Source organism: Struthio camelus, chromosome 9 (assembly GCF_040807025.1).
Source record: "Struthio camelus isolate bStrCam1 chromosome 9, bStrCam1.hap1, whole genome shotgun sequence".
NCBI classification, from domain to species: domain Eukaryota; kingdom Metazoa; phylum Chordata; class Aves; order Struthioniformes; family Struthionidae; genus Struthio; species Struthio camelus.
Window position 1 is genome coordinate 9,915,039 of NC_090950.1, and position 15,353 is coordinate 9,930,391.

At 38.4% G+C, this 15,353-nt stretch overlaps 2 protein-coding genes across 12 annotated transcripts in view; one reads left to right on the top strand and one right to left on the bottom strand.

The window, feature by feature from the left end:
* The window catches only part of NMNAT3 (nicotinamide nucleotide adenylyltransferase 3), a 31,704-nt gene extending 17,848 nt beyond the window's left edge, over positions 1–13,856 (bottom strand). Inside the window, exons 1-3 of one of the 11 annotated variants that reach the window (XM_068954639.1) lie at positions 13,697–13,744; positions 6,146–6,291; positions 3,061–3,183 (exon numbers count right to left, since the gene is read on the bottom strand). Coding sequence is in view for 2 of the 11 variants with exons in the window: in XM_068954641.1 (XP_068810742.1) it covers positions 6,187–6,250 (64 nt within the window). In the remaining 9 variants the exon portion in view is untranslated. Of the gene's footprint in view, positions 1–3,060; positions 3,184–6,145; positions 6,292–13,616 lie in introns of all 11 variants that reach the window. The other 10 variants (XM_068954637.1, XM_068954644.1, XM_068954641.1 and 7 more) reach the window with 10 other exon arrangements.
* Positions 1–15,353, top strand: part of CLSTN2 (calsyntenin 2) — a 595,520-nt gene that overhangs the window by 86,189 nt on the left and 493,978 nt on the right. The window lies entirely within an intron of this gene.

Here is a 15,353-nt window from a genome sequence, read left to right on the forward strand (position 1 = left end):
GTACGTAGCTGTGATTCTGATTTTTAGATCAGGCTCCCTTCTTTTCTGCCTTTTGAAATTACCTCTACAATGCCAAAACCCATATGCCGTACATATAGCCATTCTTCACTTCTCTAGCCTCTAGCCCTCTCCATTAAGTCTAACAGTCCATACTGGCCACTCTCCTGCAGAAGACTTTGCATCCCAAACTCAGGAAGTCTGTCATGGGCCTAACTGACTCCAATAAGGATTCCCTGTTCTGCTTAGCCAAATCCCCTTCTCTAGCTGGAAGTATACCAAAGCAGTGTAGGTCATGGCCCACCTCTCAGTTATATTCCCTTATATTCCTTATATTTTATAAGTATACGTACACACACACACACACACATATATATATATAGTCCTTATATTCCCTGACTTCACAGACATTTACCAGAGACAGCTTCTCCTTAGCTTTAACAGCTCGGTCTCACATTTTCTTTCTCTAGCCAAAGAGCTTCTCTCCTCCTCTTGGCAGTGACTCAGGACTGATGTTGCATCCCTACACTCCTTAGGGGAGTTAACAGACAGAGGGAGGAAGGAAGTGGGGGTCAAACCCTGAAGAGTTTCCACTAACACAGTCTGCAGCCAGTAGTCACTCCTATTAGTTCAAAGTAAAAGTTACTCTCCTGTGGATGACAGACTACCAGGGATAAAAGGGTGGGAGGGGGACAAAAGAGACAAAAGTCCAGAGAAACCAAGACTAGGGTGAAATCGTCTTGAATTCACCTTGCTTTGCATACCTTCCAACCTCCACTCCCCCAAGATACAACCTGTATTGTACCAGGCAGCCTCCTCCTCCTCTTTTAAGGACTTCTAAAGTCAGGAATTATGTTCAGGATAATTATGCTGACACCCGATTGTTGTAATTGGCGACTATCATAATGTAGGTGGGGATTTGCTTTAAAGAGTAGTTTAAATAACTAATTTTAATCATGAATTAAATTAGCAAAATTTTTACTCTGATTAAAATAATCCTAAGTAAAATAACGTATTTTAATCTTCTGTTGCATGTACACATTGGGTTATTGTCTTTGAGAAAGACTAATTACCACTGGTTGTTTGTCTTGCAAACGCATGAATTGTTATCTATTTACATCCTTTAGAGTAAACTTACTTTATGCTAACTATGAAGATACTCTATACTTATACACATCTATTATATGCTCTTCATGTATTTATTCAGGCCTTTTTTTCTGCATTACAGTAACATTTCTTATTTACTGAACAACTTATTCTGTGGTAATGACATATCAAACTGCATTTTGGGTGGAAACGAGAACTCAAATAAAAACATAAAAACATTTTAAGATACATTTCCATTAGCTAAATACACTTACCTTTAATACTAGAGGGGAAAATAGGTTATCAGAATGAATTCTGCATTTAAAACTATTTATTAGCTAGTAAAGAAAACATTATGTAGTTAATTAACCAAATTGATAAACCTCATCATCTTGCATGTAATTTTTTACTCAGCTTAAAAGAAACAGAAAATTTTCATATTTCTTTTCCAGGTGATTTTAAATAAGTGATTTTTTTGCATTAATATAGTGGAGTAAGTTTCAATGAAGAAAAATTCGGTTTCCATGTGAAGAAATATCTCATTCACTGGCTCAGCAACATTTGTTCTAAGAGTCCCATAAACAGGTGACCTTGTCAAATTCAGCTTTACAAAAATGACAAAAGCAAATATGTTCTATTTGAAAATTGTATTTAAATTAAATGGAAATAGGTTGTAGTAAGTTTAGGCTTAAATTCTGTTGATCTAAATTAGAGAGGGTTTTACTTGCTTAAAAATATTACCTTTTTTTTCCTGTTCTTACTTAGAAAACTTCAAAAATAATGGTTAAAACAAAGTCAAGTTGTTTTATAGTTGCAAACTCTATTAGTTCACTTACTTACAGAATTGACTTTAGCATATATAACTGAAGACCAGGAACTCTACTGTTTAACAGCATTCAGTGTACCCAGAAACAAGTTTTAATACTTCCCTTTGTAAAATGTTGGCAGCTTGCAAACTCTCTGCAGAGAAAATTATTTGGAGCATACAGCCTATCTATGTGTTTGTCATCCAGTAAAGAATAAACGTATGAAGATGCTTTTATGATTTTTTTAAATTTTATTCCTCTCTTATCTCCCATCATACTAAGGCAGAAGTAACAGACTTATAGAATATAGAGTAGAATACAGAGCAGAAAAGACAAGACTCTGGTTTGAGAGCCATTGAAAGTCAGCAGCAATTTTATGATCATAACTGGATAGTGTAAGGATAAGGAAACTGTAGAAAGTATCCTTTACAGCAATCTCTCTCTGCTCTGGTTTACTAGCCTTGTACAGACATTAACAAACTCATACATGAAGGCTGTATGGAAACTTTACAGGTTCTTTCTTTGGAAAAGTCAAACTCAGCACAAAGTCATCTTCTATTTAATATCCACAGTTCTTTAAAGGCATCTTGATTTCATTGGGATTTTTAGCTTGAAATAGGTAACAACACATTAATATCTGTAATTAACTGAAAAAGCAATTGCTGCCAGGACATGCCAGTGTTCTCCTGCAGTCCCAAGTATCTGCTAGATGAATTCTTTTGCCTCGGGGCTGTACTCTCAGTGATAAATCGATTAATTCTAGACAAAGAATTTCCTAGAAGCAGAAGTAACTGTAATAACATTGCTCAGCACCCATCCCTGCAGATTGGCTTATATGGTCTTATATGACAACCTAAAATCAACAACACATTCCTAAAACCTTACCCAAAGGCCAAGCAGTACCAATCAGCACCCCTCTCATACACGTACCTATCTGTTAATGGGGGAAAACACCCACCCCTTGTTCCCTATACTGCTGCTTCAACAGTAGCACTAGCTCTCACGTCTCCTTGTTGATGGTTCAGGTATGCTCTCTGTTCTCTTCTGGTTAAACGTAGCTTACATTTCTGTGCTTTCCTTTACCGTCTTAAAAGTTATAAACTGAATGTTTTGTTTTGTTTTGTTCTTTTTTAAACAACCTTCTCATTCTATAGACTTCACTCATTCTCACCCGAGAAAGATGCCCTGGATGGTTTGATTGCAGCTCTCACTCATTTATACCTCAGAGACTCTACGGGAAGGCTTCTAAATCCTGTAATTCTTAATGATAACTAGACAGTACTGCTAATGGAAACTCAAAAAGAAAAAAAAAGGAAGAAGAAAAGAAAAATTCAAACCAAAAATACACTACCACTAAACATGCAGTAGAGGCATTTCAAAAGATATTTTATACATACACACATATAGAAAAATACGTATAAATAGATATATAAACAAAAGGCAAAACAGCAGTGTTTTTATTCCTACTGTCCCCTATGCACTGGGATTTCAAACAAACCTTCCAGGTTCAACTGCTTTCTCTCTCCTTGATTGCCTATCCAAAATAGGTAAAATTTTCCATGCTGCTTAGAAGACTAGCAGGTTTAGATCACTCCAAACTGGAGAGGGTGGAAAGATGCATCCCTAATGCAGTTTTTGGTTCTTTTCTTATTTTCAGTTGAAAAAGAGGAGTCCTGGAAAAGGACCCCAGCTGGACTAAACTCTCTAGGTATTTTCTTCCCTTCATTTTGATTGTGAGGTTCTTCTCTGAGAATGTTTTAAGATTTCTTTTCCCCAAACACCCTTAAAGAGTGCACATCTTAAAAAAAAAATAAATAAATAAATAAAAGTTATGCAATTTCCCTTTTCCTCCATTTATTTTTTTCTAGTAGAATCCCAGTACATTTTCTGGTTTCCCTTATAGCTACCAATGTATGCTGCATGCCACAAGGAGGAGACGCCTCCCTGCCCACAGCAGTCTTACCATTTGAGTCTAGCCACATACTAGTAAACCTAAAATGCCTCAAGTGAAAGCAGAAGAAAACACTTCAAACCAACCCACTGTTTAGGAAATAGCCCTGATTTAGCAGTAAGATGAGCTGACCTAATGGTGATCCCCCAACATAAAATGACACATACTTGGATTTACAGTAACTGAGCCCACCAGTGCTGACACACCTCGTGGAGCCCTCCACACTGAGAAATCAGCAGCAGTGCAGCTCTCGTCTATCAAAAATTATCATCACTATCTGTCATCAGTAGATAAGGCACAAGTATCCACATACTTCACTAAGGGTTTAAAATCATTAGAACAGTACGCAAAATAACAGAAAGTGGAAAGTTGACTGATTTTTAGCTAAACTTTCTTCAGAAATCAAACAGGAGAGAGAGAACTTTAAAAATGATATTCTCTTGACCTGTTCATCTTGCATGATCCCATAGCAGTCTCACTTCCTTTAAGTGCTATGGCATTCCATTTTTCCTAAGTTACAAACTTCAAACATTCAACATGTACAAAATCATATGTAGTTTACATATGCATATATGTAGCAGGGTGTCCTTAACTACTTTCATCAACTGAATACAAACCACAAAGAAGTAGGTGACTGTGCTGGTTATCAGGCACAGACACTCAGTGTGCAGATTGTGCCAGGGGAACACACTTCCATTTCATGCGTTCTATGAAAACAAGCCCTTAAGCCAGTTCTGAATACTTACGTTGTTTCTCTTGCCAAATCGCTGTCAGACCAAGAAAGTAGCAGTGAGTTAGTAAAAGTTATTTTAACTATGCTAATACCAGTTTGCACCTAGTAGTTGCTACATGGGTTTGCATCTACTTAGTGAATTAAATAATCTTTGATGAATTTGTTCCCTAGCAGTTGTTCCTATATAATGCATATTCCATTAATGCTAACCCATAAAAAATACAAGCGCCCCTCCTATTGCTGCTCCCAGCTCTTGCTAAATATGAAGTCCTTGTGCAAGTTGTGCACAGGTAATTCAGCTGTTAATCCACTTTTGTTGCAAGTGTGTAAGAAGAAATTCCAAGCCAGCCAAGTATGTGTTTTGACCTCTAACAGGAAAGAAGAGTTATGGGAAATGCGCAACCCACATAGACTGGGAGGGGAGGAAAGGACAGAGTATAACATCTAAACTAGGGCTGCAACCAAAAGAGCAAACTTTCTCTCAAGGATTTCTTTGGTAACTGACTTTTAGGGGTCCTGCAATGATGTTATCAGTGTCAACAGAAGCAGCAATTATTCAGCACTTCTTGAATTCAGGTCCTTATCTCTGAGCTTTCACTTCCATATCTGTGAGACAGGAAACAATAAGCAACTACTTCAGAGGTCAGGCCTGATTTCATGGCTACCTAAACCGGAGTGACCTGATTTGGAGGTGCCTACTAAATGTCTTCTCTTAATGTAAATTACTATGACAAACTAATGCTTTTATGTATGAACTACTGTACATTTGAATGCTTCACAATCAGTAAAGGATCATCTCACGAACCTTCTGAGGATGATGACTTGTGTATAGGAATTCCTTTTGTACTTATAATCATTCTTGCAATAAAATATTCTACCTAGCCAGAAATTAAGAGAGGAAAAAAAAAGATCTATGAAACTGAAACTCCGGGGAAAGATACAACTGGCACTATTTATTTTGAAAACATTCCAATACTGGTATCACCTCTACTTTAAATAAATGTCCTATATGCATTACAGTGAGCAATGCATTATTATGCACATGTGATTTTAGGACCCGACTTTTCTGTCTCACCCAAAAGCACTGTGTACCCTCCTCAGTATATTTAGACATTGATTAAGCATAGGCTCCAGAGAAGGAATGCTATCAAATCTTCCAACAAAAGGTGATGCAGCCCTTGGCTTCACATCATTTTCCCAGCATTCTCTTACTGAGTTTATAAAGTGGTATGGTTACATTAAAAAAAAAAAAAAATCAAATCTGTTACAGAAAAGAATTACTTCTTTTACCTTATCTCTCTTTAGTACTAATCAATAAACTTTTAAATGCTGGTGCTAAAACAAGCAAAACCCCCACAATTCTTCATATTGTTGCAACTGACACACAAACGCTTTTATTCAAGAGGCACAGATATTAAGTTGTATGGTAATATTTTATACTGATTGGGTACTTAGTACCTGTCAACCCAGTTAAAAGTCTTCTCTGTTGCTTGAGAAAAGCGGCAGACAATCGTTTAAGAGAAAAGTTACATTTGTAATAAGATTCTCCCCCACCTCAAATAACTGTTGTACCTCAGAACTGTCTTCGTATGATTAAAGTGATCTGCTGCTACCTTGCTTAATAACTGCAAGATGGCTTTCTGCTCCCCTGTTAAGGGTTTTCTGCATAGGTAGCATCTCTGCGTGTCCCTCAAAGCATCAAATCAAAGTCAAGGCACCTGAAATCCCATCAGAAAAAAAAAATATTTTCTTTAGAATTCTGAAATACATATATATACTTACAGTGCATTAGTTTAAAAAGTTTAAGAGATACAGATATAAGGCTGAGCTTTAAAAACATGTTTGATGGATATGATTGATATTTTTAAAAAATTGCTTATGATAGTTCTGTAGCAAGAACACACCCTTTCCTTTAAAGCAGTTCCAAAGCATTTGGATGAAAGCTGGAGAGCCAAGTCACTTAACGTGAATATTATTAAGCAGTACTAGCGAGAACTGTATATTCATTTTGAGAGTTTAATAACTGATCTCTTAATTTTATTAAAGCTAATTCTGTTTTTAAAAAGAAACAACCACACTTGATTTTGGCAAAAAGAAAATTCAGTAAATTCTGTAAATACATCTCTTGCCAGTTCAGTTTTCCTCCACTGGACACACACTGCCTTTTGTTGTACTTCTAATCAGTTAAGGATAATACATCTTATTTCATCTTTGCTCTCTGTCTTCAACATTCATAAATAACAGAAGCAAGGGAAAGCACAGCTCTGACCAGAGACTGTGAAGGTTTGTTGCTTTGGAACACTCTAAGTATTGTTTTAAATGACAAAAGGGATAAGGTTTGAATAAGACATGTTGTAGTAACAGGTTCGCATTTTGTGCAGTCTTGTGCATGGGTCCTGCTGTTGAGCACTTCTGAATTAGGGATTTATCTGCTTCACCCTGGGCGTGTGCACTGCCATCCTTGGCCAAGTACATGCCTTCTTATTAAATGCCAGTTACCTTACAGTGATACTGTCTGCAGTTTATAAAGCTTCCAACAATATAGCACAGTATGCAGCCATACATTCAAGGGCAGATACCTTCAAATGAGAAGGTCACACTTGAGCTATATAAAAAAGGTTTTATGATGGAAAAATCGTTATAATTTTCATTAGAAAATTCCTGCAAGTTCTTTTTGTATTGCTTATATTCCTAAAATATGTCAATAATAGATGACGTTACAGATGACCACTGTTAAGTTCTGCTGAAAGTCAGTAATTAGAGCCATATCTGATTAATTACCAGAAGCTCAATAGAGTGCTGAGCAGTGCCGTTTAATTTATGAACTTTCAAGTATGCTGTTAAATTGGTAAATTGGAGGACAAGACACTAATATGTGCATGCTATGAGCCAGACTGACCCTTGAGGTAAAACTGCACTGCTAAGACAACCACAGAATAACTGAATCCCAGCACAGGATGAAGGTCTTATCTCCTCCTGTGGGGGCAAATCTAGACTCATTTCTATAAAATTTAGATTTGACAACTTCAAAGCTTCCTTCTTACCCCTGCCTTTACTGGGCCACACCATTACCTCTTGTGAATTTATGCAGGTGCACTGAACCCAGCTGAGTCACACTAGCTAGACATGAGAGGATCTTATGGTTATAAGACACATTTTAAAAGTCAGAAATTAATAGTACATTTCATTAGCTCACCCAAATCACAGCAGGGCCATAGTACACAAATACCCCTCAAAAACGTGACCAAATATCAAAGATTGTCTTGTGCTGTTACTAATGGGAACCACTGCCATAACAAAAGTTATTCAAGTCTGTGTGTTGCCAGCACGTGTTTTCACAGTAATCAATCCTCCACAATAGTGACAAACACTTACATGTATGTCCCCACCTACCACCTTAATGATGGACACAACATAAATATCTGGGTGAGAGAAAAATGAAGAATGTATACTATAGGATGATATTTTCTTCGTTCATCCAAAAATTACTCATCCTAGCCAAGAAGAATTGTACAGGGTGGCTATAAATATTATACATAGCCAAATATGACACACTAATCCTATGAAATAGCTGTTTCAGGGCCACATGATGCATCATATAATTGTTAAATTCCAGTGATTCAAGTGCACTTCAGTTCTTTGACTTTCATTGGAGCCATTAACAAAGTATATGATAGGATACCTGATTTTCTATCAGATGCAGCATATTAAAAATACGAAGTTGCCCCTTCCTATCCCCACACCAGACTTTTAGTCAGAAAATGCAAGTCCCATCACAGTTTTCTAAATCAGCTTCAAAGAACGCCCCCCCCACCAAACCTAATCAATTCTAAGCTTCTTGTAGTCTTCACCAAAGCAGCAGCTTATAAGACCTTACAAGAAATCCTGTGGGCTTTTTTACATCTATCTGTGAAAACTGGCCCAACACACACCAAAAATTGGCAGGGATAAAGACTTTTGTGACCTTTGGTAGGTCACAGGGTTCTCCTGCTTAAGATAGGAGATAGGCTTAATTTTGGAGTACTGGTCAATTTTTCTTCAGCTTTGTCCAAACAGTAGTTCTCCCAGCAAACTGTAGTGACCAACAAGCTATGCATGGACAAGTTCCCTTACAGACAACTGCAGTTTTGTCTTTGCCACAAATCCCAAATGCATGGGGGGGCTAACAGGGAAAGCCAGCTTCTGCAGAGCTGTCTCTTCCTCTCCCGAGATCATAGTCCTTCACGTTACAATGTGGTACTTTGTTCTTGAGATTTTTCTATTTCAGGCCATATGAGTAGGGAGATTCCTCTTCGCAAAAGAACCAATGAGACCTCTTCATATTGCTCCAGCTATGGCATTGGTTTTTTAAGTTTGAAATTACCAGACTAGCTAAAAACTGAGCCCAAAAATTCTTGAGGTAAATTTGAAAATGTAAATCTTTATGAAGTTTCTTTTTCGTGGTACTTATAGCTCTGAAATCGACTTAAACATCATTTACATTTATTCTATCTTTTATGAATTGTTTTTGCACCACTGCTAAGAAGAAATCAGAGTTGAGAGGCACTGAAAACAAATTCACTGTAGAAAGTGTGCACAGACAAAGCATGAAAAATGTAAATAATGACATGACCACAGGAATCATGTAGTCTGAAATACATACTAAAATTTAATCTACAATTAACAATATGGTATCTTCTTTATGATTTTTCAAGCACAAAATATCTGTGCAGAAGAATTCCTTAGCACACCCTCCAAAAAAGGTATTCTTAACACATACAAACTGGTCCCACTGAACTCAGGTCAACCGCAACATAATTTTTTTAAGTCTGTAAATGCTGCAGGTTTATAACCAAAATTACACACTGGAATATGACAGTGTCTGGTACTCAGAGTCTGGCCGTTAAGGTATCTGCAGAGAGATGCTCCCATAATAGTATGCTACAGGATTCATTTTTGCCAATATTCTTAATTAGGGCCCTGATTCTTCAAATGATCATGCTCACATGCTGCCTATCTTATGACAAAAGCAATATGGAATTCAAAAAGACCATTCATGCACATCTATAGTAAACACACATATGCTTAAGATGCATACACATGTGCATTTATTGAATATTTGTAGTTGTCAGATGTATCTGCAGTATTTTTTAAACAGTAAAAATGTAAAGACAAACCACAGCATAATACTCTTATCATTGTCTCATCCTCTTTCTCTATATTCTCTGGGAAAATTATGGAATACCCTCCATGCACTCAAGCATCTTTTCTTTTTCTTTTTTTTTTCTTTTTCTTTTTTTTTTTTTTACAGTTTTCCATTATAATTACATAAAATATTCAGTAACACTTAGACATGTAGATCTGTAGCTGTTTCATCTGATTATTTAATTAATTAACAAAACTACTAGTACTACACTAACCCATAACTACAGATAGAACAAGTACAAAAAAACCTCCCAGCTTTGCAAACTGCATTCATTCAGTGTGTGCTAGGTAATGCGGGATCTCAGCATGCATTGTGTGACAGCAGTCCCTGCATTATTTTGTAGCATTTCAGCAAGGTCAAGGGATTATGAACAGATGCAACCACCTTCTTGCATTGCAGCATAATCATTATAATGGCTTACCCAGTAATCCCTAATGATCTCTCAACATGTAACCTGACTTCTTTTCTATTCCTTGCATAAAGGTCCTTATCACACAAACCAATAAGGTTTGTTTTCCTCCTTCTACAGTTGTTGTATAAATTATGTTAAGTCACCAATAAAGTCATTCTTCTGTGTGCATGCATGATCCAGTCCTCCACAAAGAACAATATATTAGTTTCTACAACAACAGAATGTATGCATAACTGAAACCTGGAGCGACAATGTTTTTAAGCAAAGTGAACATTTAGTCAAAGCACCACCTTATCTGTAAAGCAAACTCTTATGAAAACTACAACAGTTCCTTTTGAGAAGCCATTCGGAGTAATTTTTTTCTTCTATCACTTGTTCTGCATTTTTTTTTTACAATTAGCAAAATGCATTTAGCAGAACCTAAGGCAAATCTAGTAACAGAAGTACAACTTGCACACAAACGGTAGATTTTTAAGTGGTAAATAAAACACCTTCACCCACTAAAACCTGTTCTTCTTGCAAAGCAGCTGTGAGAGGTAGCAAGCTAATGAAAGCTCTTAAAGCTGCTACTGCAGAGCAGTCAGCCACAAAAGGATCATATATAACAACCTCAGGCTAACGCAGGGTTTCCAGAACATCCAGCAAGATCAAAATTAGAACATTTAAAAAATGTATAATCTCTCTGCTCACCTTTCTGATTCAAAAAGTGGTCACTATTTGCTATCTATTGTGTTGGGAGAAACTAACTCCTAACAGAGTTTATGTAGTTAAGAACATCTCACTGCCTCTCCAGATACATAGAAGAGGTCTTCTAGCAAAATAATTAAAGTAAAATGAAAAACTTGACTCAAAAGGCTATCACTCTGTGCTTCAAGGTGTTATGTGACTACGTGCAGGAAGCAAGAAGGAATTCTTCTGCAGTATATAAAACTGCTCAGTTTGTTAAGTGCATGACAAGTTTTCTCATTTCCCACTGAAACGTCATCCGTTAGTTACGGCTAGAGGCAACAAAGCCAACTCTGCAGTTGCAGTTAGTACCAAATATATAAAGATGCTGTTTGAAACATAACAATTCCCTCCCTCTCCCCCGAGCTGAGTAACATCCAGGTGTCCCTAAGCCTAGCATACTTGACAATGAGAAAGATACTGGCAATGAAATTTGTAAGTTATCAAAATAAGAAGCATTAAGTGCATTTCTTATGCTACTATATGAATTCTGCTGACACCGAGGATTTCGTATAGCAACGAGGCTGTTAAAGTAAATGGCTTCTAAGCTCGAGAATTTACATTGCTTTTTGTCTCTATACTTTAATGAAATAATCAGTTTAGAATTTCTACTTGCTTCATCTTGTACAGTCAAAAAAATTCAGGTGAATTAAACAAACATGCATGTAGCTGGCCTACCTTCCACAACGTTTTGCTTACCCTTAAGAAAAGTGAGATTCTCAAGCAGCTGTAACGCAGTTAGGTACCTAGTCACCACTGATTTTCAAAATCCCATTGTACAGTTAAAACTATCACCCTAAATATTTGCAAGTTGTTGTATTAATTGACATAAGCGTTAGAAACCACACAAACGGTTATCTTGAAAACTGACTGCACCTCCTCTCTTTTTTGCTGGTAGCCAAAAAGCTAACAAAATGCTGCAGATCATAAGGAAAAGCATTGAGACTTTCAAAGAGAGTATCATTTTAGCGCTATATCAAATCTGGATGGGCCCACATCTTGAGCACTTAAGTGAGCAATTCTGGTCTCTGCAACTCAAGAAGGATGTAGTGGCATCAGAGAAAGGCAATCCAAATGGTGAAGTGGATGGAGCTACTACTACTGAGCAGAGGCAAAACAAATGTCTGGGACTGTACAGAGAGGAGGGGGAGGCTGAGGGAGAACACGGCTGAGTTGTACAAAATGACGAAGGCAGCAGATAAACTGAACGCAAGACTGTTTTTCACCAAATGCTGCATTATTAGATCTAGGGAGCAGTCAGTGAAACCAGCAAAACCGTTTAGAACAGCCAAAAGGAAGCACTTTGTCACACAGCGCGTGGTGAACTTCTGGAGCTTGTGGCTACAGGCGTTCCTCGAGACACATGTTAAACAAGATCGGCTGGTCTGTATGTGGATACTAAAGAGGACACATGCATGTAGGACATCCCTAATGAAACAGCTTGTGGCTGGTGGGGTTAATACAGTTCAGCACGTGGCCAGGCTAGTTTCCCTATATTGCTTCTCCTTTTTCCACTATCTGAGACATGGCACAGCATGTCTTCTGTTTTTAAATTCCCCACAATAGTTTTTTAGCCTAATGGCTAATTTCTTAGAATTAGAATTCTCTTTCTTATTATGATTGCTAATAAAAATAGAGAATTCTTGGTGGGCAGGGGGCTTCTACAGCAGTTTTCAGAGTGGTGCATTACACTAAACCAGCAGCCCTCCTCAGCGCAGTAGCACCCTGCTAGGGACAGGGCAAACAGCTGAGTGGTAACAGCTTCCTCCCGCTGATTGCATCTACTGCACCACATGCAGCAGTAGAAGTTCATATGTTTTATGAATTAAGACCTTAAAAATCATCACTGCAATGCAACCTGATTATTAAATTTATTTTAAATTAAATTATTTCAAAAAGGCAGAATCTCACATCTCTCAGAATGTTCCCTTTGACCAAACAAAACATGTGAAACACTGTCACATATTATGTCCTCAGTGCCACCCCCAGACATCTTTGGGGGTCTCTACGGTCTTTCACAAATACTCTTTTAGACCGCCTGCATGCTAATTAGCATGTCACATCTAAACTAAATTTTATAATTGGCACTTTTTTAAAGTTAGAGGCATGAATATAATTTACTGTTAGAGTCATGCATCATAACTACGCTTAGCACATAATAATACCTGATAAATGAACTAACCACACGCATTGCTACAAAGCTGAAAGAAAACAAACACAACTGTGACATGACCCAATGCCTGTAAAAGCCACAGGGCTTTTGTGCATAATGCATAATGCAACATCAGGGATCATTTTTAAAACCAAACAACAGTTACAGCATGAGTGAAGAATACAACCTCTTAAACTGAAGTAGAGGAGACAGGGAAAGCCAGAGAGATTAGGAAAAAAAAAAAAGTAAGCATAGATAACCTGTTCTTTAACTCTCACTAGCACGTTAGTGAGCGTACAAAAAAAAAATCCTCATTTTAATTGTATTTTTCTGACCATTTGGAAAATATATATGATGCAGAATATGTATTTATCATGTATTTCACACGGACCCTATGACTGACTTTCAGGCCCTGAACTGAAAGCCCTGCATGTTTTCGTTTCACCGTGTTACAGGGGTAAATCGGCACTGCTGCCGAAACGGCAGGGACGCTCACAGGCCGGCAGTTCCGTTGCCTGCCGCCAGCTGAAGGAAGCCACGGGGCGAAGCGCAAGCACAGCACAGATACCTTTCCCTTTAGCAAACGCCCCGAGTTCACCACGTCACGCTTTTCTGTCCCTCCTTCCTCTGGATGAACCGGGCACGTACCCAAACCGCACGTCCCCCGCCACCGCTCCGAGCACGGCGCTGCGGCCCAGCTCGCTGGCAGGGCTCCCACGGGCGAGCGAAGCGCCTGCGCCGCCTGCCGCAGCGCCCGCCCGCCCGCCCGCCCGCGCCGCTCCTCCCCCGCCGCGGGGGCGGCGGCTGCGCCGAGCGCCGCTCACCTCCGCGCGGCCGCCCGCGCCTCCTCCCGCAGGCGCAGCCGCGGCGGCGGGCGGCGCGCTCCTCGCCTGGCGCGGCTCGGCGTCCTCCCGCGGGGAACAGCCGCGTAGGGCCACCTGCTTTTCCATGCAGCTGAGTATTTCGTGTGAGATAAATAGATGTTCAGCAAAAAGTGAAGTCCACGGGCTTGGAGGTTATTTGAGCATTCTTTCTAATTCTTAGCTCTGTAAAGTCCAGTTTCCTGAGATGGCAGAATTTCATTAGTTTTCAGCTATATCAGAAGCTCCTGGTTTTCTTGATGTTAAAAAGAAGCACAAGTATTCCTCTTACTGGAAATTGTGATAAAACGTTAATAGGATTGGTGCACCTCCTTTTCTCATTGAGGATTGTATTTTTAAGCTTTAGTTGGTGAAATACACATCCGAAAGATAACACTTGCATTGAGGACATGAGCTTTATTTCAGATCTTAGGTTAAGGCTGACCTAAGGCTGACCTACAGGATGGTTTCAGTCGCCTGGGTATTTGGCTTGGGACTGAAAACAGGCTATATACTCTTCAGGTGTAACCTTAGAAAGTAGAAAATTAGACTCCCCAAACTAGTCACAAACTTAAAAATAATCCAGATAAGTACATAAAGTATTTTGACTTTTGTTTTTAAGCATGTATAACGTTAGCTGTTTTCAAACCTTTCTTCTCCATGCTAAGTTTCTCCCATAACCAGATGACCCCTGGAGCTGATATTTAAGATGATAAAAGTAGCAGTGTGGGCAGGGCTGAAATTGTTGGCCTGTGTGTGGCTATGTATTTCTTTATGACATTTCTTTGCTCTCCTCTCCTCCTCCCCGCTTGCTCCCATGAAGTTTTATTTTAGACTTCAAGGTACAATTTAAGATGGTAGGGAAGTATTGTTAGCGTTGGAGTGATTTTTTACATCGTTAAATACAGAAAAAATGTTGGACAAAAAGACTACTAAAACAATTTCTTACATATAAGCAATCCAGACTGTAGATATTCAGGCTTTAACATCCTGTAGGGTTATAAATGATGTAAAACTGGATAGATAGTTTTGAAATTAAGTAATGTGTAAAGCATAAATAGACTTACTTTTCAGATGGTCTGCAGTGTTACAGAAACATTAATTCTCCTAACGTCTTTGGAGGGAGAAAAGTCCACTTTTAAAAACTTCATAAAGCTGACACCTTATATCATTTATTTTTGCTGACCGTATTTGCTAAACATGGAGCTTATTTTGAGAAAGAATAGCTGAATTTAAAACCTCCTCTTTGTATATTTTGAATTACTGATACATGTTTTGGGAATAAAGATAATTTCCTATGAAATAAAACAATGGTGTATTTCATTTGCAAAAAAAAAAGAAAATCAAAGATGTAATCTTGTGCGTCAAGTCTGAAAACAGGCCGAGCACCTCAGCTGGTACAAATGAATGCGCCTTCCCTGATGTCGATGGCAACTGTTGTAGCG